Genomic DNA, 22,205 nt, shown 5'->3' on the forward strand with positions numbered 1-22,205 from the left:
AAGAGACTGTTAAATCACAAAAAAATCTCTGCTGCTGTTCTGACACACTTCAGACAGAAAAACAAAACAACTATAGTTCCCTTGCTCAATTATGAAATGCTAAAAAAACCCCAAGTTTAAAGTCTTGCAATTCAGATAGGGATAGCATGATCTGTTGCTGGAAGACCAAAGGCCACTTCAGGAGGAGGGAAGACCTCGAAGGGGAGTTTTCATTCTTGATGATCTAACAGCAGCCTTCTAAGCCATCTGGCCATCACATTTATTTTCCACTGGCTTTGACAGATCTGGTTTGCTTCCAAGGCTGCACACAGAAAGCCTGGTTATCATGGATCAGAAGACCTCATTATGTATGTGTAAAAATCCCAGATATGGTAACACAAACACCAACAAGTGTTGGACATCTGAGGAAATGTGCTGATGATTTTGATGCCCACGCTGATTTAAATAGACTAGAAAGGATTTGATTTCAAATCACAGAATATTCTGAGTTGGAAGAGACCCACAAGGATCATTAAATCCAACTCTTAACTGAATGGCCTGTATGGGGATGGAACTTCCATGCTCTAACCAAGTGATGGAATCTATTCCAGAGCGAGGCCTTTTATCCTCTCCTGAACATGCATAGCTTGTTAAAAAAAAAAAAAAAAAAAAGGTGGTATTCACCTGTCTTAAATTTATCTATTGTCCCATGAGTATTGCACTTACACCCTTGTAAATCCTTGCAGTTACTTATCTTAGTAAATCTTTTTTTAAAACTGTTGCTTGTAAAAAGAAAAATATTTAATAGCTTAATTTATTTCTAAAATGTGGAAAGATATAGCATAAATTAGTTTGTTGACATATTTTTCCTTTAGAACACCTTTTTCCTTTAGCTTAAGTGTACATAGAGAAAAATATAGAAAGAACAATTACCATGAAAATTTACTAGAAAATGTTGTAACATATGGATTCAGTGACTGCTGAGGGTACATGTCAAAGAAACAAAGGGAATAAAGAAAAATCACATTTCATGACATACAGCTTCTTCTAATGTTATCATGATCATGTGGGACACAGAAGACATAGGAAATGGGTTCTTTGGACTTAGTTTTGAGCTGCTGGCCTGCTCTTCCAATCTTTTCTGGACAGGAGTCCTACAGACATAAATGTCATTTACAGAACTCACGATTCTTTTAACACAGAACAGGCTAAAGAAATAGTTATTTACATGAGATGCATTTCACCTTTCCCCAAAGCAATTACTTCTTTCTTCTTTATCCTTTCAGGAGAAAGTAAAGATGGCGTAGAATGTACAAGCCCTTGTCCTCTGTCAGAGGAACCCACACTTTAAACAGAGGGAGGCAATTTTCTCCATTCTTTATGGCTCCTTGGGTCTCTTTCCATCTCCAGGTTTCTTTAGCATCTCTTAAGCACTCTGATGTTAGTTATTTGATCTCCATTTCTTTTTATCCTGTGTAACCCTTGCAGACAGTGTGGCTTATGTGCTAGTGTACACAGGATTTTAAAGCTCATTAATAGAAGAATGTGTGACATTGTGGTGTGACACTGTTCTTCCAAAGATATTAATCATGATGTCTGAGTCTGTCTCTTGTAGCAAGGTTTGGGGAGACTAGGTGACATCAGTTTCCTCATGTATATACCCATGACGGACTAATAAAAGCACCTAAGAAAAATCCCATTTGACAAAGAGAACATACTTTTGTCAAAGGTCTACTGAAGTTTCACAAGGCTAGAACAATAAAAATGTATTGACATCAACCCTGGTGCATTGTGGCTCGCTTTTTACTACACAGATCACATTACCAAACATCTCACTTATACCTCAACTGCTATATATGAGGAAGTCTGGAGCAAGAACGTTTGGATCCATACCATTATTCCTTATCAACTACCACCAGGCCACAGTAACTGCTATGGCATGTGATAGATCCACAGAAATAACTGGGGATGGTGGCTATTTGCTGAATGGGATATTGAAACAAAGAGTGATCATGTCGAGAATGCAAAAAGGGGTACAGACTGGACACTCAAAAACAACTATAGGACTGTGACAGAGTGATTTAAAGAATGTCTGGAACAATGGCTAACATTTTCCAGCATATATATATAAAAGGTTTTAATAAATATCCTGTAAAATGCTACAGAAAGTGCAGAGATAATAATTTTACTCAGTCTTATTATTGTGACAAGAATTTGTCTGATGATGTTTGTCAAGCATTTTGAACAATGGCACATTTATATGAAATAATACAAAAATACAGGATGCAGGCAGGACAGTTGACCTCAACTGACCAAAGATATATTCTACGCCATTTAGTGTTATATTCAGCATACAAAGCTGGGAGAAGAAGGCATGGGGGGCAAGTTCCCAAGCCACTGTTATGCAAGATGGAGCCCAGCATTCCTGAGCTAATGGCTAAACCATGAGAAGTGGTGAATAGCCTCTTAGGTCTCCTCATTTGTACAGCTTTTGCTTCACCCCTACAACTGCCTTTACCTCAGCCCACCCTTTTTCTCACTTTCACCCTTCCAATTCTCTCCCCATCCTACTGTGGGAAAAATGAGATGTGTAAGGCTCAGCTGCTTCCCCAGGTTAAGCCAAGACAATTGCTTAACAAAGTGCTAGGCCGACTAGCAAAATGAAATACAGCAAAACAGATTTTAAAGTTAGGCAGGGATCTCCCCTCTATCTCTGCCCAAAAGGAGTGAAGTGATGTATGTTTGGATCTACTCATGTACATATTAATTTTCTGTCTTTTGATATGGAGATTTCAAGGTCAGGCATAGCAGTGCATGACTGCTCTTGGGAGCCCAATCAAGTATCAGGTACAGCAGGTAGAATCAATAACTTTCAGGACATCTGTGTTTCACTCTGTACTGCAGGACAGATGCCCCTTGCATATCACAAACAGTAGCACAGACTATATGTCACTATAGTGACATGAGCATATATTTTCAAAGAAACTTCTAATTTGGTCTTTGGCTGAAGAAAAAAGCATTAATAGTGCTAATTCCAATGGAGTGGCAGTGGTGCAATCAATCTCATATGCTCCTCAACCACATGGGAAGGAACTGCAAATAATTTGTCCCAGGAGCAAAAAGTTTAAAGTCAAAGTAACAACATTTACACCTTGTTCTGCTGGTGATTATTCGTATCAGAATTTAAAAAAATGAAGAGACAATAATTTCAGCTGGTGCAGAAATGACGTTCTCATTCTATATCATGATGAAATATGAGAAAAGTATTTCTAGTGATCCAGTATGTATCTGTCTGGTGGATATAGGTAAGTGTGCTGTTTTCGCATGGAAGTGATTTTTCCAAGAAAAGCTGTGGGAAAACCAATCAGTGAATAGGTTTGAATGTTGGCATCTGGTGAAGCCACTAGAAAAGTGACAAATCTCTGGGAATTCATGTTAAAAAATCGTGAAAAATCCCAGGAAGGCGTCTTCTCCTTACAGCGTGGGGAGAGGTAACAAGCGAGCCCAGCTTGTTACCGGCTCCCTCTTAAGTGAGAGAAAAGGACAGGGTGAAGACATTTGGAGAGGCAATATGAAGACATTAATGTCAGTGAAGGAGGAATCACATCTTAGATGAAAAGAGAACGAGAAGATGCCTTGGTTTTAGGCTGTAATTCTTTTGTAACGCCATGGTAACAGACTAATATAATAACTCTTTAGTTGTGGAAAATATGCATTGGGGAGATGAGAGTGTTCAAATTGCAGATATGAGCAAAGGTATTTGTGGTGAACTAAGTACATACTAAGTACATACACAGTACTAAGTACTGTGAACTTATAAGAAACTTGAACACAGAGAGAAATAAGATGGAGATGAAGATCTGCCCCATGGAAGACAAGAAGATCTCTGTTCCTAAAGATTAGGATAATTTAAAAAATAGAATGCAGAGAACCTTTGCTTTTGAAACATTCATCTTTAAAATGGTACCCCATGAGTATCATGGCTCATAATGCAGCTGTGGGAAGGATGTGTGATATAGGAGGGACTTCACAAATGCAGATTCCCAGGCAGCTGCTTCTGTGAGAATCAAAAGCCACAAAAGAACTGTTCTTCTTGTAGGGAAGTTTCCACAGCAGACCAAAAGAGACTTCTCTCTCTAAAAGAACTGATAAAAACTATTTTAAAAGTGGTATACTGGCCTAGGTTCCAAGTTTTGTCTCTATATGTTGTCAGTGAGAAGCGAAAGAAAAGTTGTGGGGAGTGGAGAGGTGTTTTGAAGGTTTTATTTTGATTCTTATAATTTTTCCCTCTCTTGTAGTTTTGTTAATAAACCTTTATACCCTTTAAAGTTTGAGCCTGCTTTGCTTCTCTCCTAATCCTATCTCACAGCAGAAAAAGAATAAATAATTCTAGTGGGCACTCAAACCACTACACATAATTTGGGAAACAGAAACAGGAGAATTGAAACCACTACAATAAGTTAAACATATTGATAATAATTTGCCACATTTGTAAGTGTTTTAAATTTAGGCACTACCTTGAAAATTTCCAGACACCTTGTTAGAAGGATTTCTAATCTGGTTTCCCCATCTCAAATAGCTGTGTTGCCTCACTTGATATTTTCTTGCATTTTAACATTTTCTAAATAGAATAAAAGAAATAGGTCTGAATGACCTGAAGATAACTTTGCCAAGTACACTTGAAACATTCCTGGAAAATTATCAGCCACATTATCTTTCTGCAAGAAATACTCGCCCAAATTACAGCTACCCCACAGTCACAGCATTCAAGCTACAGAACTGGTAAGGATTTAGTAAGTGCTAATCTTGGGAGCAAAGAGCAAAGTAACATGAAGCACTCTAGCTGGTGACAGGGGATTCACAGCTTCAGTCATTACCCCTCAGACTTGAACTTAAAGCTTTATAAGAGAAGTTCTCCAGGTGAAACCACAGGCAAACAGAGGTCAGAGTAAAATTCTTGGTTTTTTCAGTCAGGACACAATTTGACTGTAGGGATTTCATTGTCACTAGTCTCATATTTTTTTGTATTTTCGATATCCTTTCTTCCACTTAGAATAAAGAAATTACATTAAAAAACAGAGAGAAAGAACCATATATTATATGGTAATAACTATATTTACATAAAGAAGAAGGGAGGATATGAAAACTGCAATCCAGTAACCTGACTTCACTTCTATAACAGAAATTGTAAATACTTTCTACGGCTTAATGTATAAACTTTAAAATTTTTAGATTGTCCGGCAGCATAGAACAGCCAGAGTAACTTAAATACATTAAAAAAATAAAAACAAAACTAGCAATACTGTATGTACTGCTGATATTACAGAGATAAATTTTACACAATGAACATTTTATTTTTGTCAGTTTCAGATCAGTTAATGCTGCATCACACAGCAGTTTCACCCACAAGGTCAGACATTAGAAAATTTGCTCACAGAGATTAAGAAGTGGCTTTCAAAACAAGAATGGAAGGTGACAGATCTAGAGAAAACATTTGACTTGTGTAGGAGTAATAAGCCCAGTAGGTATCAATAGCTTGATTTTGTTTACACAGTTTATACTGAAGGGAGTATTTCACAGGCTATCAGAGCAAGCTAATAGTATCAATGACAAAAAGCCACTTGGGGCTTTCTCCTTTCAAGATGCTGACTGGTTTAGCTTTCCTAAACACAGTTCTCAATAGCATGCTTTCCCAGATCAAGGCAGAAGTCATCTGCTGTGTACCAGGCTGAGGTTTATAAAGAGAAAAGGAAAGGAATAAAGCAGAGGAAGATTCTAAGCACTACTCTGAATGTGGTTCTTAAAGGCTAATGCCATTGCCTTTGAACAGGAGTTCAGAGGGCTGCCAGTGCATAAAACAAGCTGAAAATCCCAGCTAGCTTCCCAAAAATATAGTGCAGATTAATTCTCAGTGGCATTCTTCCTTGACAGTCTTGTTTGGTAAAACAGTGATGAGCCTTGGAAAGCTCTCTCAACCTACCTCATCTTCACCAGAAGAGACTCCAAGAACTGGTTTCTTCTTTTCCCTGAATCATATCCCAGATACAAATCATGTCACCAGCATATAACAGTCCATGTGCCTCAAAGAGCCTTTGGTTTTCTCATCAAAGGGGAAAATATTTTCCAGCAAAATTTCATCCACTATGACACTCTACCCAAAGAGAGGGGACAGACTGTGATGCAACAATGTAACACTTACATCATCCACCATCTACAATCTAATGGAATTTAAAGGGTACTGCAAACATACAAACTGCAGGGAAAGGTTTCACCAGACGCTGCTGCATCGGTCATGATCAGAGGTAAGAATGTTTCTGCTTCATCTGATTATCTTATTCACCTCCATACTTTGGTGCTCCCTCTACCCTTGTAGAGAGATCCTTTGTGGAACTACAGCTGAAGAGTTGAATCTAACTCAATTAATACAATCAAAGCGCAATGCCTCAATTATCTCTTCTGGTTTTTTCAAAACTGAAAGACACACTGCTTTTCTGACATACTACAGTCTGTTTATCTTTATCTTTTTGAAATTCATTACTTGCTGTCTCCTTTCTACCCAAGAAATATTTTCTGAATTGCAGGACAGAAATGTGGTGGCTGATTTAAAATACCCTCTATTTTAAATATATATGGTTAAAATAATGTTAAATTCCCCATCTGCATTCTTGAGCAAGTAGAATCCCTACTGGCAGGTTTTCCAGAGGCCATCCTCTGACTTTCAAATCCTGACTTATGACACGAATTCAATCAGTATGCTAATTTTGAAGTTTCAGTTTATATTGCTGGCAGTCAACTGTCTGTAGTGTTGTGTCATCCCCCCTTCAACCAATATTCATTGAGTATGTATCAATCAACTCATTTTCTCAGGAAAATATTACCTAAGTAGTCAGCTACTAAGCAGTCCTATCTCATTAAATTTCATGTATCTCAATCAGTGTGAAACAAAATAAAACAAGAAAAATAAAAAGTACCAGATTACATGAGAGAACGGAGAATTTATATCATCTAAATATTCATCTAAAATTTCATTTTTATTATTTAAATACTACTACCTAAATTAAACTCCTTAGTTCAAAAATTAGTTAGCCTGTGACTGAAAGTACATGTCACTACTGATATTGGTACGTCGATACGCTGCTTTTGAAGGTCTAATCCTAAACCTCTGTGACACTGATCCTACTCCACTTACAACCCTACTTTTGTCTCTCATAGATGCTACAAAATACTGAACCAAGAGTACAAAGTCACACAGTTTAAAAGCAGTAAAATCTGTGTTTTCCTTTTTCTAATGGAGAAGTTGCAACACTTATAAAAATAAAAGCTAAATTTCAGGAGAACTACCCAGTTCCTGCAGCTACAAACAATTAGCATGTAAGTCCTAGAATCAAACAGGCGTCTCCTGCCGTAGTGATGCACAAGGTCAGCCGGTCAGCTACTGTTAAACAGTTAAAAGGTGTTATGCAAATTGTGCAATGTTAACAGTCATCATATAATGAAAAACAGTGTTTGTCAGCAGTTAGAAGTATTTTGACCTTTTGAAGTGGCAGGTTTTAACAGGAGCAAAAATAGCAGCAAATACAATTTTGAAGACCATCAAAACTGAAAAGAGGTATGAAGTAATCAGTGTGGCTAGTGTTAAGCATCTTTCATGTTAAACTTTTGGAAAGCTTCTTGAAGACTTGGCTTATTGTATAAAATGGAAATATTCTGTTTCTTCTTTAACTGTGAATTTCTCATTCTTGTTTCAAAAAGAAAAAAAGAAAAAAATTAACTCGAACTCAAAAGGAAGAGTACCAAAAAATATTCTTAAAGGCCTTTTTTATGATTTTCAAATTTTTCACTGTACCAGTGGTGGGTTGCTGAGAGTAGTTGTGGATGCCCTGTTCTTGAAACCTTCCAAGGCCAGGCTGGATGACTCTGAGTAGCCTGGTCTAATGGAAGGTGTCTCTGCTCATGGCAGGTAGGGATGGAACTAGATAATCTTAAACATCCATTCCAACCAAAATAATTCTGTGATACTATGATATACATATTTTTCATTTATTAAGTTAAAATGTTTAGTTTCTTAATGCTTTTCAAATAGCTCAGAGTAAAACCTTGGATGAAATGAAATTAATAGCACAATCTTAACAATTCCATTAAGTTAGAGCGTTATCCAAGTTTCCCAATGAAGACCAGATATTTTATTAGGCTAGTAAGTACATAAGTAAACAAATAACAGTTACAAAAAAAAAAACAAAAAAAAAAAAACAAACAAACAAACAAACAAACAAAAAAAAACAAAAAAAAAAAAAAACAAAAAAAAAAAAAACCTAAAAACACAAACCCCACTAAATATGTATGGAATGTATGGACTCCTCTTCTTTTTCCTGTCTCCAGTTTCTTCTTATAACTGAAGCATAAGTAGTATATGAGCTCAAAAAAAAAAAAAAAAAAAAGTACGGAGGAAAATTATATTGCCCTTTTCTATATAACTCTGAAGGCTCATGACTTCTTTCAACTACTCTATGAATACTTTGTTTCAAATTTTAAAAATTACTTTTTTTTTAATTAGTTACTTCACCAAACACCATTACACAATTTTCAACCAGAAGTTTAGCTATTTTATTTCTAAAAACAAGTTAAAACCTATAAAGTCTTCAGAGTGCTGGACATTTAAAGTTAAAAGTCCCTTTTTCCTTTTCTAACTATCAGGATAAAGCTAACAAGCATGATGAATTTCTCTATTGCATTACTGGAGATGGGACATGAGCAAAGCTATAATTGCCTTAGGCTCTCCTGTCTGTTATCACTTGTAACATTTACAAAACATCACAGAATACATTGTTCCAACATTTCAAAAGCTTAGTTTCACCTTAAGAATCATTTCCTCTGGTGCTGAAAATCTAGATAAGGAAGTGAATACTCATAAAGAAATTAAAACTCCTGAACTTTTAATGAAATAGAATCTTTATTTTGAGCAAAGTTAGAGAAAGAACATATTTCTAAAAAATCCAAAACTTTTGGTCCAAATTAAATAGACACCTCCTCCTCAGGAAGATCTTGCATGTAGAAAAATTCTCTAATATCTCAGTGGAAATTACATCTAAGCAACTAATCTATGAAGAACAATGATTATATCTTTATCTGACTGCTGGGACAAAAAGTGAATTCTCACAACAGTCAGGAAAAACGATGAAATTATTCACAAAGGATCTAAAATACTGTTTTATCTCCAAATGAGCCTGTGAGTGCAAAACAAGTGTAGAGCTATATATTACAAAGGAAGTTCTTCTGGATAAAAGATTGCAGATATGTCATTCTTCTTCACAAATGCAGACTTAAAAATCCACAGTAGATCTAGTCTCTAACTACATGATAGCAGAAAGCTCATTTAAATAGTATATCAGGTAGCATACTCAAGTATTTCAAATTTTGGATTTATAAATTAAGTAAATAAACAAATGTACAAATACTAGCTGGTCAGTTACACTCAATCTGACACAGTTAATATAACCATTTTGAAGACCTAAAGCAAGTAGTATTAATAAATCAATGAAATTACATACCTTCCTATGATGAGATCTAAATTCTGGTATTAACACAAAAATTTAAATTTCTGTTGACTTAATTCCCATTTTGCTTTACACAACAAAAGTACTTGAAAACAAGATAATTATTCTTGAAGGCCGAGGGCTCTTAGCCAAAGAAATTATTAAAATGTCATTTTCATTTTTATCTTCTTGGGGATTGTCTATCATGCAATAAACACTTAGCAAGCTTATTCTTCTAAAATATATTTTCTTATTACTTGCTTTTTATACAAATGCTTAACATTCTGTTTTCTCCCCTCAAGCTGTCTAGATATAAGTTTAGGATTGAAAGAGAGCCTTTAAAACCATTTAAGGTAAGGCACGAAATAACAGTCAGAAGCAGTAAATTTACAAAACCTGCCATAAGTGTTTGCTCTGAGTTAGGTAACATGTTTTACATGGACTTGAACAGGCTCAAGCCTGATCTTGTTACAGCTGAAGGCAAAACTGCCTTGTTAAAGTAGAGAAATGTTGTGTTCTTTAAATCCCTACTAAATACTTAGAATACACGAGATCCAAAGATGAGAGGTAGTGCCAACCTTTTACACTAAGGGATGAATATATTTAATAGTGTGCAGGGCATCAAAGTGACAGGGTAAAAATTGTAGTGACATAAGGATGGAGTTCTATTCTTGGTTTTGTCAGGAATACAGGTGTCTGGTGTGATCTGAGATGAACTATATTATCCAGGGGATGGGAGATATATCACTGGATTTTTTAAAATGCTCATGATTTTCTGGAACAGTATCTAAAGACCAAGCAAGTCAGACCACAGGGCTTGAACAGCAACAGGTTCCTACAGAAGTGTAATGAATCCTACTACTGCAGAGGGAAGGGATTCAACCCCAAATTATGACATTGGAATGCAAGTGTCTACCTGGGGGAGCTCCATAGATATAGGTCTCATCACTCTCCACCATCATTTAAAACTAGAAACAGGTTTTAGTTACCTAAACAGAAGAGTCTAGAGGCTTGTGAGCTGACTTAGAACACAGAGACTGGCTTCCTGTTGCTAGCCTAAAGAGGGAACTTGAGTTGGTCCCATGTTATTTCTGCCAGCCTTGTGCACATCTTGGCCAAGGGCACCTGTAAAGGTACTCGATAAACACATGTGAGCAACTTAATCACATTTCTGGTCAATACCAACAGAAGAGTTCAGAAAAATACTTTAAATCACTATGAAACATATATAAACTGTTTGGTTGAATTGCGATGTATTAACCAGTTGTTTGGCTCCCTGTTTCATTGATTGCAGGCATCAGAACATTACTAATATATAGGGAACAAATAAAGAATATTTGAACAGTTAAGAAGGAAGAAGAAGGAGGAAGGAGGAAGGTGGAAGAAGAAGGAAGAAGGAAGAGGGAAGAGGGAAGAGGGAAGAGGGAAGAAAAAAGAAAGAAAGAAAGATGAAAGAAGAAAGAGAGAAAGACAAACATAAGGTGAACAGATGGAGTAGGAACCTTGAGGAAAAAGATTCTATCATACTTAACATGTCATCACAGCAAATCTTATTTACCTTATCCTCTCCCTGTTAATTTCTTAACATCCAGGGGTATGTGAGCAGTATGGCTGCCTGTTAGTGGTGCCTAATATAAAACATTAAATGCCTGGAAAAATGCATCTTTAATTGTATGTCATAGCAATCCACAAATACTCAAATACAAAAGGAGAAGCTTAGCTATTGTGATGAAAAGGAAGCATGAATGTATGTGGAACAATTTACTTGTTTAAGAGTACATTGTTCAATGGTACATTCACCCAAAAACAGAACAGCTTTTAATTGTGCATTGTGTGGTATTTACAATCTGACCCAAAACTGATTTATTTTATAAGACTTTCATATTTATTTAAAATCAATTTTAGTATGTTTGGGTAACAAAAATTTTCTTATTCAAACTTTCATTTTGAAAGATACTGTGGTGCTTCTATCCTTAGTTATCTAATGACATCCTTCACCTGATCCTAATAGTGTTGTCTACTAAGTTTTGGTACTCATATTTTCAAAGACCAAAACAAAAACAAAACAAACAAACAACAAAACAACAAACAAATAAGAAACCTCAAAGCCAAAAAAAAAAAAAAAAAAAAAAAAAAAAAAAAAAAAAATCAAAATCAGTCTTCAAACTGTTATAGATATGTCTTTCATCTTTTCTGCTCTGGTACTTTCTCTTGAATACATTCACTTCTAGAATGATTATACAGATGATTAAACTGAAATGCTGTATTTATATTTTATGATATTCTTTTACTACTCCTTATGAAAAAAAGTGAAACAGTCCCAAGATAAAAGAATGATGAAGATATATTCCTGGCTCTTTTACATTGCTTTTCTTCTATTACTCTTGATATGTATCGGAAAAGGCTGGAAGCAATCTTCACTTAGTTCAATGCACATTTGTGCAAGCTAGGTTACAGAGATGGGTAAACTACACAATCCAAATGAAGATTCATGATGGTCACATAACCTGGACTGTCAGCCCCCCCAGAAAAATGCCTCAGTCACTTACTTCACATCCTTTTCCCTACATATTTAAAAATATTTACAACAGAGAAAAATATAATAAAGACCTTTCCAAGTTGGCACTTCATATATAAGTAATGAAGGATGGAAATATCAGAGCTCAGCACCTCACAATCAACAAGAAAAAACAAACACTGGAATATTGTCCTGGGTTGTTTGAGGCAGTTTTTTTTATTATTATTTAATTTTTCTAAATATATAGAAGCAATGAGAACAAAACAAAACAAAACAAAAAAAAAAAAAAAAAAAAAGCCTTATATGCCAAGACCAAAATAATGCTGTACAATTAGCAATATATTTCTATTACTCCTCATAATAATAATAATACATTTTATTGCATGAAAGACCATTTCTTTCACTTGCAATTAAACATAAACCACGACACAGACAGATAAAATCTGTCAATTTCTCTGCAAAGACAGTGGGTCAAAGCAATTTCCTAGAAGAGCATCACAAAACCAGTGTCTGAGGTAAAAATGTGACAGGATCATCACCTTCAGATCCACATGCCATACAAAAAGAAAGCAATTTCCTCTGTTGTACACTTTGTAAATATCCACCAATACATTTAAATGAAGTATCTTCCTCCCCATTGAAAGGGAGGCTTGTTTTTCTGTTTTAGTATTTATGTTTTAAAGACATTGATAATTTTCTTTCTGCCTTTCAACTGGTAATCTTAATTTTCTAAGAAATTAAGTCTTCCCCTTGTCAACATCTATTTCACACCTGTAAGGGAATTTCTGGTTACATCCCAGCAAAAATAAACAGTATCAATGACATAGAACAACTTTTTCTCTACAATATCATGAGAAAAAATACTAAAGATCAGATTTTCTGAGGTGAGCATTTCTTTTCAAATTTACTACACAGCTTTGAAATCAGTTCAATTGTTTCATAAAAGGGAAAAAAACACACAACACAATCTTCATGTATTACCAATATTTCACGAGTGGGAAAATCTGATGAAAATTGATACAGATTTGTCAAACAGCAGTTACTTTGTTCCCCCTAACTGTGTCACAATATGATGAGTACTCATTAGTTAATACAATCAGAAGCTCAAAGAGGGCATCAGTCCCAGAGGGACATTATTTCACAGAACAATAGAATGGGTCAGGTAGGAAGGGAGCACAGTGGGTCTTCTGGTCCAACCTCCCTGCTCAAGCAAGGTCATCCCAGAGCACACACAGGACAGGATTGTGTCCAGATGGTTCTTGAATATCTCCAGTAAGGGAGACTCCATACCCTGTTCCAGTGTGAGTAAAGTTCTTCCTCATATTCAGGTGGATATTCCTGTGTTACAGTTTCTGCCCATTGTCTCATCCTATTGCTCAGAACCACTGAGCAGAGCCTGGCTCCATCTTCTTTACACCCTCCCTACAGACACTGATAGACATTGATGGGATTTCCTCTCAATTGTCTCTTCTCGAGGCTGAACAGGCCCAGATCCCTCGGCCTGTCCTTGTAGGAGAGATGTTCTTGTACTGAGGAGCCCAGAATTGGACACAGCTCTCCAGACGTGCCCTCACCAGGGCTGAGTAGAGCAACAGGATGACCTTCCCCAGCCTGTTGGCAATGCTTTTCCTTGAACCCCAGGACACCTTTGTCATTCCTGGCCACAAGGACATACTGCTGGCTCAGGACCAGGTCCACCAGGACCCCCAGGTCCTTCCCCACAGAGCTGTTTTCCAGCACATAGGTTCCCAGCCCATACTGGTCCATGAGGTTTTTCCTCCCCAGGTGCAGGACTCTGCAGTTGGCTTTGTTGAATTTCAGATGGTTCTTCTCTGCCCATCTCTCCAGCCTGTCACGGTCCTTCTGAAGGGCTGCACAGCACTCTGAGGTATCAGTCACTGCTCCCAGCTTTGTGTTGTCAGGGAACTTGCTGAGGGGGCCTCTGCCCCTTCACCCAAAGTTAAACAATACTGGGCCCAGTACTGAACCTGGGGGACACCACCAGTGACAGGCCTCCCCTAGACCCTGTGCCACTGATTACATCCCTCTGGGATCTGCTGTTCAGCCAGTTGTAAAATCACCTCTCTGTCCACTCACCCACTCCACACTTCCTGAGTTTGCCTGTGATATTGAGCAAGACAGCTTTGAAAGCCTTGCTCAAGTTGAGGTAGAAAATATCCACTGCTCTCCCCTCATCCATCCTGGTAGTTGTTTCATCATAGAAGGCATTCAGGTTGGTCAAGCATGATTTATCTGTAGTGAATCCATGCTGACTACTCCTGGTAACATTCTTACCATCCAAGTGACTAGAGATGGCCGCTTTTCCAAAGCACTGAGCCAACCAGAATAGAGGCAATCCTACCAAGTGGTTGCAGCAGAGATATAAATCTACTTCCACCCTGGCCACACAGTGTAGATGCTTTTTTAAGATGAAGCCATAAGGAATTTTCTCCAATATTCTTTACAAAAGACATCTACAAATACTCCACAACCCAACAGTCTCACTCCACACTGTTACACCACACAAGGGTCAATCATTACATGATTCATAATGAATTAATAAAGAGAGCAAAATATTTTCATCCACAGTCACAAAGCAATTGTTGAATAATATGCTTTATGGTTTTTTCACAGTGTAATAAAAACCGCTATTGTTCTACAGAGAGAAAGCATCAAGTGACTTTAATGTTCTTCTTATTGCTTCACCTGCACATCTCTTAGCACAGCAGTTTTAACTCTAGAATGTGAAACTCCTTTCCCAATTACTGTGTTCAAGTTTCAATACTTGAGATTGGATTGCCTAATATTAAACTCTGAAATCAACAGGGCGTAAGTTTCCTAACACCCTGAAGCCTTGATCTTGAAATTAACAGGAGTTTCTAAACATGGCAAAAATACCTGAACAAGTCCCTAAGTCAATTATGTGCTGTAATACCTCAAAAGATATGCTAGAAACATTATTATTATTACATCTGACCTGCTTAGCTGGTATAAACCAGATGTTAATAAGCAAAGAAACATTGTACCAATAATTTTGGTTAATAAGTAAAACTACAGAAATATTTTTTCTTTATCTGTAATTTATGTCAAATTTAATTCATCACAGAAATAAAGTGTTGCCACTTAATTGCTCTTAGTGTAGAGCAAAGATGCTAACAATCAATGATGATAAGCAGGAACATGAATGAACAGTTGCCGGGCAACCAATAAATAAAGGTTCCAAATAGCATGACCTCTCTTTAAAGGATAAAGCTCTAATCATAATTATTTTTCAAATCCATTTCAGTGCCAACTAAAATCATGTTTGCAGCACTAATCCTGGCCTTCCTCATACAGAATGAAACCAAATCTGTCATTTGACATATCACAGATAACAAATTAAACAGACTCAACCTGCTCCTTCAGATTATGGCCAACAGTGCAGTTTGAGGATGGCAAAAAGGTTAGACAATAAACTGGAATCTGAAATAAAGAGCTGAGAAGATTTAAGTAATTTAAATAGGGTAATTAAAGTATATTTTAAGTTACATTGTTTCCTTAAAGGTCTTCAAACAGTATCAACACAAAATCCTCCAATGTTTAACATCATAAAGTGATCATTTGGTAAAGTACAAGGATGAGACAGACTTCAAAATACTAAAAACAGATGCAGTTTGAAATGCTTTAAAATCTATATAATACCACATTCTATCTTTATAAACTCTTACAACACAGTCTTGCTGAGTGAATAAGCAGAGCTGAGGTGCCTAGAGCAAGCACTGACCTTTTAGATGGATTCAAATAAAACTGACAAAGAGCAGCATAAATCTTAAACCAGTTAAAGAACACAGTATATCCACTTTGAAGAAACAATGAATGGCTATGCAGGAGTTTTACATTATGCCTTCCAAATAATGGAATGAGAGAGCTTGGGCTTGTTCAAGGTTTACTGGTGAGCTAATAAATTTTGTATTTATTTTAGTAAGCCCTCATGTCAGAAAACATTAGGAATACATGTTTTTACAGTTTTATCTTGCACTACATAAGGTGATTACATAAATCTCTTTAACCATTTTATTTCTGTTCTTTAGTGGAATTGAGATTTACTAATAGCTGTGATGCTTAAACACTAAACTGACAAAAATTTGAAACAGGAAAACAAGTTGAACTTTAATAATAAACAAATATGTTTTGTACCATAGTACAATATATTATGTCAGCAGTGAACCCAGAAGAACAGACACCATCCTTCCAATTTGCCTTTGAATATAATACAGACAACAGAATCCATGAACTTCCCTGCAACATCAGTAGCACAAAATAATCTCACACTTTACAATAGAAAATGCACTCTAAAAACTAAGTAGTATTTCTTCACATGTATTTCATTGTATCAAAGGAGAGCAAGTTCATTATATAGTAGGTATTCTCCTTCTTTGATAGAAAAGCATTCTGTTGCCTACCATCAGACACATAATTTTCCAGTTATTTTCCTTATCTAGATATATCTGCTCACCAGAGACCTTTATAGGAGTTTTTCTCTGTATTTCATTAATAAGGAAATAGTAAATACACCACATTATATCTGTATTTTCCTTGACTAATATTTCATCCACTAATCATCTTCATCACTTGATTCAGTACTCCTCCCTATCTTTCTAACAATTTCAGTTTGAACTCCTGGTTCTAACAAAAGTCCAGTTAATTTCATTGATATCCTATGCAAGAGTGAGATTCACAATTTAAGTAACTGAGAATCATGCATACTGACTGTAACTTAAGACAGAAGATCCTGTAAATTTCTGTTAGGACACATGGCAGGCACTATTGATACCAAAACCACCTTAACTGCTTTTCCATAGTTTTCAGCTTGCATTTTAATGAACTATAAAAGTATTATCTTGTGCCTATAAACCTCACAACCAAGTCCACTAGTTCCAAAGTGTGTAAAGGTGATATTGGAGGATTTTTTCCCCTCACAAATGTTTATTCCTTTTCAGTTGCCAGCTGAAGAATGAAACTGGTCCAGTTTTAAGCCTAAAAGACTAAAAGCTTATGAAATAAAAGGTCATGCCTCACCATTTAGCAGGAGCTGGAGGCTAACTGTAAAGTTTATTAACAATGAAAACAATGGGGTTCTCAGAAACTTATTACCATGGAGGAAACTGATGTTATTTTTCTGAAGTTTGGATTCCGCTGTGTTTTGTTCCACAATATACAATTTAACTATCCCACTTCTGAAAATGGGAGACAACTATTGTTTTAAAGATCTGCTCACACTAAAATAAGAGTTATTTCAAGACCTTCCCTACAGATCCAAGTCTATACATTTAGCAATAGAAGGAGGAAAAGGGCATTACCTCCAGCTTGAGGAGAGAGATGATGAGGCATGCTTTCTGTTTCTCATATCACGGATACAGTCAATGAAACCAGTGGAATTCTAAAACACTTTCCTCGACAGGGCTTAGACAGATACTCATCTAAGTAACAGTAAGCAGCATTGTGTTCTGGAGATCAATGGTATTCTAGATGCATGCTGATCCTGTCTTCTGATCAGTACTTTTGTTTCAATAACCATTTTTCACATACCAAAATGGCAGTATTTGTTTTCCTTTTTTTCATATTGGATATTTAATAGTTAATTACATATAAACATACTTATTATTCAAGTACATATAAAAACTAATGGATGACACTGGGAGATAAATTTGCAGAACAATACCAGCTCAAATAGTGCAGTACCATTTGGTTTAGGAAAGCAAATATAAATTTATTTATATTTATTACACACTAGATGGATGATACTTGTGAAAGACCTTCTATGGACACTCCCAGTAACACACAAAGGAGTTATCTTTGAGCCACACAAAATATTGTTACTATAGTAAGGAGCCCAGTAGGGGGAAGAAGGTAGTTTGTTGCTCTATTACTTTTTAGCAACAATTAGCTTCTATGTTTTTGGTTCAGTTTTATGTTTGGAATATTCTTTTCATGCCTGTTATTCCATTCACTATCTCATTGATGGACATCTTCCCCTGCTAGTGTACAGAAGTATTTGAAAACAGCAGCAAAAGTCAACACTGAAGACATAGTTTTTCACTAATATACTTAATGAAGTTCAGCTCTAAAAGAGGGAGCTAAGAGTGTAGTCCTTATCTCACAATGTCAGAAACAAAGTCTCACAAAAATGCTACTGGTAATCAATGAACTTTGAAAAATTAAAGAAAGCTTAAAGCTTCCTTCACATATGACTAAGTGATTCCTAAATTTCATCACGATTTCTTAAGCTATCAGTTACAATCATCTCTCATGAAGCTTTAGCACAAAACTCTCACCAATACAAAGTGCAAGCATGCCCCTCTCATGTACCATACTACATGATCTGAATCCCACTCTGCTGTGTCAATGACATTAAATACTGTATACATGAATACATTTCAGGATAGACAGCTGAATTAAGCTATTATTGGAAGCTTGAGGAATTCCCCCATTCAGTTTGGCTAAAAGAAATTTTAGGGAGAGACAACCAAATTACACAGAACAGAAATGTTCATACAAGGTGTAAATTTCAGCTTTGTGTTTTACTTTTAAAAAGAAATATGATTATTTAATGTCTTTGAGCTACAGTAGTATCTCTTAAGAATTGCCCTGGCTCACAGCACTGAAACCAACAAACCAAAAAATTCGACAAGACTGCACAGATCTTACTTATCAATCAGGTGAGTGGATTAAACAAGACAGAACAAGAGGAAATAAATCATCTCCACGTTTTATGATGTTCAACAGGTATTATCTGTATTTTCTTTAAGGACAAGAAATAATGAAAAGTAAATCTGCTTTTCAACCATCCTAAGCACTTTTTTCAGTGACATTTCATTCAACTATATGTACGTTACTTCTTTCTTGAAGCCTACTTTGCATATTTATTCTTATTGCCATAAAAAAATCTTTGTTATATTTTCACAATTTACTCTGAAGTACAACTGCTTTATGCACTTGTGCTGACATGCAGAGTTTTACAGCACAATACATACTTGCTGTTGCCAAGTCCTTTGCCTCAAATTTCCCATGCTTTTAGCCTTTGCTGTTCCCAGCAAAAAGAAAATTGTATTTTCAGCACTATCCAAACAATGTGAACATGGCAACGGCTGCTCTGGGGCACACCTGAGGTACATTTAGGCCAGGACCATGTCACTAGCAGTGGTGAAAGACAGTGACCTAGGAAAAAGCCCCATATTAGGACAACTTCCAAATAATACAGCAATCTCCTGGCTCCTAGCAATGTGTGGCCCAAAGACTTAAATATGAAAAGATTGGAAGCATTGTCATATAACACTCTTTGTTTTCAGAAGGGCTGGAAAGAAGAGCAGGAGATGGCATATTTCAAAAAGGAGAAATATGTGCCCTCATCACATATATATGCCACTTCATTCTATCCAACAGCGTTTCTTGCTCCTGCTATTGCCTTTACCCTCAAAATGTGCTGTTTTCCATATGGTAGAGGTGGCAAAAAATTGAAGTGTTCCCCTTCTTTCCTCAGAAAACCTCCTCCTGACAGGAGCTGGCCTCCTGTTCATATTCCACTTGACTAAACCAATCTTTTTCTCCTCCCACACTAGCTCCATCTGCCGCCCGTCTCTCCAGCAGAGCCAGATGCCAGCAAAGCAGACTGCTGTGGGAGGAGAAAGTTCTGTCGCTGGAATTTCATCCCTATACTCTGCAGGGGGCCAGCCTGTGAAGCATGGGAAAGATACAGAGAGCAACTTCCTCTCTTCCACACTCCTTCCCCTGCACATCAGAAGGCAGCTGAGGACATGAGCAGAAAGATAAAACATCGATGTGTGCTCCTAAACATGCAGCTTTAATATTCATTTAGCAGAAGTCTCACAGTTGTACTCCAGACCTGAGCAAGGTACACAGCAGCTAAACATGTGAGAAGACATGAGTCCTGCTCCAAAGACCTCACAGTCTAACAGAAACAGAGATGCACATTTGTGGTAAGGATCAAATGAGTGACTAGAACACAGATGACAGAGAAAAAAGACTTGGATCAGCAGAGATTTTATGATGGAATAAAAAGACAATACTTTATGGAGAGATGGAAATCAAAGAAAGAACCAATGGATGAGTGTTGCTAAGCTTAGAGAATTGCAAAGGGTACTGCCTGTAAAAAAGGAAAGAGTAGGATGAAAACAAACATAGAGAAAGAAAATGTGAGTTCTTTATACATTTGATGTTATCTTGCATGAGACAGAGGGACAAGACATACATGTAAGAACTTCAGACAAACAGTCTAGGAACAGAGGAGGATCTGCATGAGCAATCTTGTCACAGAAAGAAGCAAGAATGTGCTAAGTGAGAACAATAGCACATATAAAACAAGCAAGTGTGCATATGTGTGAGACAGGGACACAGACTTCATTCTTCTGACAGAAAAAGTCATGGGAACCCAAGAGACTACTAAAAAACAAAAGGCTGGTGTATGGGTGCAGGAGAAAGTTTTGAGTGGGATTGGCAGGACAGAAGAAAGTGAAGGTACAGAGCAACCTAACAGAATACCAGAATTACATATAAGAAGTTGGAAGAGCACATGTAAATTACAGAGCCATAAGAAAAATCAGTAGGTTGAATTGACAAGGAAAAGAAGAAGGAAATAGACACATCTCATTGCAGTAGAGTGAGGGATCACAGAAGAACAAATGGAGTGACAGGATGGAGAAAAAAGAGGAAAGAATATATGCAAAGATAAGTCATAAAGAAACAAAAAACATTAGTTAAGTGAAAGCACTACATAAAAACTCCTAATGGGAAAACTGGGAGTGTGGACAAAGGTGACTGGAAATGGATAGCCACTTTAAGTGTAAATATTTAGGGTTTGCCCCATCTTGATATCCCCACATTTTACCATTTTCTCCCGGATAAACAGTTTCCTTGTCCTCCACACCCCCTAACTTCCGAGCTGTAGTTGCACCTTTATGCCGTTTGTTTCACTATTTCTAGTGGCAACTCTTTTTCTTACGTCTACATGGGGAAAAGATGCCTTTTTTTGGTGTTTTTTTTTTTGTTGTTGTTGTTTTGTTTTGTTTTGTTTTTTCCCAGATACTCTACCACAAAGAAACGGGCCAAAAATCTCAAGTTTCCTTTCTCCTGTCCCCAATAACGCTCTTTCATTCATTCTTCGGAAAAAAAAAAAAAGAAATCCAAACCAAACCAAAACCAAAAAAGGCTGGGAAAACCCAGCGGTATCTTAAGCCCAAGACATTCAGCGAAGCTCTCCTGAGCTGGGTGTACATTCTGTGCCCCAGGTTTCCTCCGTGCCCGGGTGAGGGTTTCCCGTCTCCCGCGGGCTGCGCTCCAGCGCCGGCATCGCCGGGATAACGGGATCTCCGCCTGAAACGCATCCATCAGGCGGGGCAGCGCGGGGAGGGGAGCGAGCTACCGCCTGCTGCAAGGAAAGCCTACACAGACTACAGTGTGCCCTGGCTGCTGGGAGACATGGCTGGCTGGCGATTTGATTTGATTTGAGGGACATTAAAAAAAAAAAAATAGGGAAGGGAGGGAAGGGAGAGGGGGAAGCACACACGCTCGCACACGCATCCGGCTGGTCTTACCTCCACATTGAAATACTGCTCCGCTTTGCACACTGTAGCACATAAAATCCAAATGAAGGTTTGCAAGAAAAACACCCTGGACTGAGACACGAAATCCAACCGGCTCCCAGTGCTGGATGCGAGTACGATCATAGTGAACTGTGCTTCAGCGGGTGGAAGAGCTCTCCTTCTCTCTCTTCGCCTTAAACAAACGCACAAACAAGCCGACCTCCCCTGTGTCGGTGAGGAGCCCGTAGCGCAGGTTCACCCACAGCCGGGGAGGAGGAGGAGGAGGAGGAAGAGGAGGAGGAGGAGCAGCCACTTCACGGCACAGGCGGCGGCGCGGCAGGGTCAGCTCTGGCTCATCCTCCCCACCAGCCCCGTGAGGAGGGAATGTGGCGTCCGAGCGCAGCCGCTGCTCCTGCACGACTCCTCTCTGCCCAGCAGCAGCCGCCGCCTCCCCGTGTCCTCCCTCCGCTCCCGCCTCCTCCTCCTCCGCCTCTCCTCCTCCTCTCCTGCCTCCTCCCCTTCAGCCTCCGCCTCCTCCCGGGGAAGGCGGGCCCGCTCGCCTCCCTGCCGTGGCCCGGTCCGGCTCGGCTCGGCCCT

General features: G+C 37.7%; 1 protein-coding gene across 2 annotated transcripts in view; it reads right to left on the reverse strand.

Moving 5' to 3' along the window:
* The window catches only part of MMP16 (matrix metallopeptidase 16), a 162,302-nt gene extending 140,347 nt beyond the window's left edge, over positions 1-21,955 (reverse strand). For both annotated transcript variants that reach the window (XM_083872042.1, XM_083872041.1), the window contains exon 1: positions 21,621-21,955. In XM_083872042.1, coding sequence (XP_083728168.1) covers positions 21,621-21,752 — 132 coding nt within the window. In that variant the 5' untranslated portion in view covers positions 21,753-21,955. The remainder of the gene's footprint in view (positions 1-21,620) is intronic.
* Between the last annotated feature and the right edge of the window lie 250 nt (positions 21,956-22,205).

Source organism: Zosterops lateralis (assembly GCF_965231275.1).
Source record: "Zosterops lateralis genome assembly, chromosome: 1".
Lineage (NCBI taxonomy): Eukaryota > Metazoa > Chordata > Aves > Passeriformes > Zosteropidae > Zosterops > Zosterops lateralis.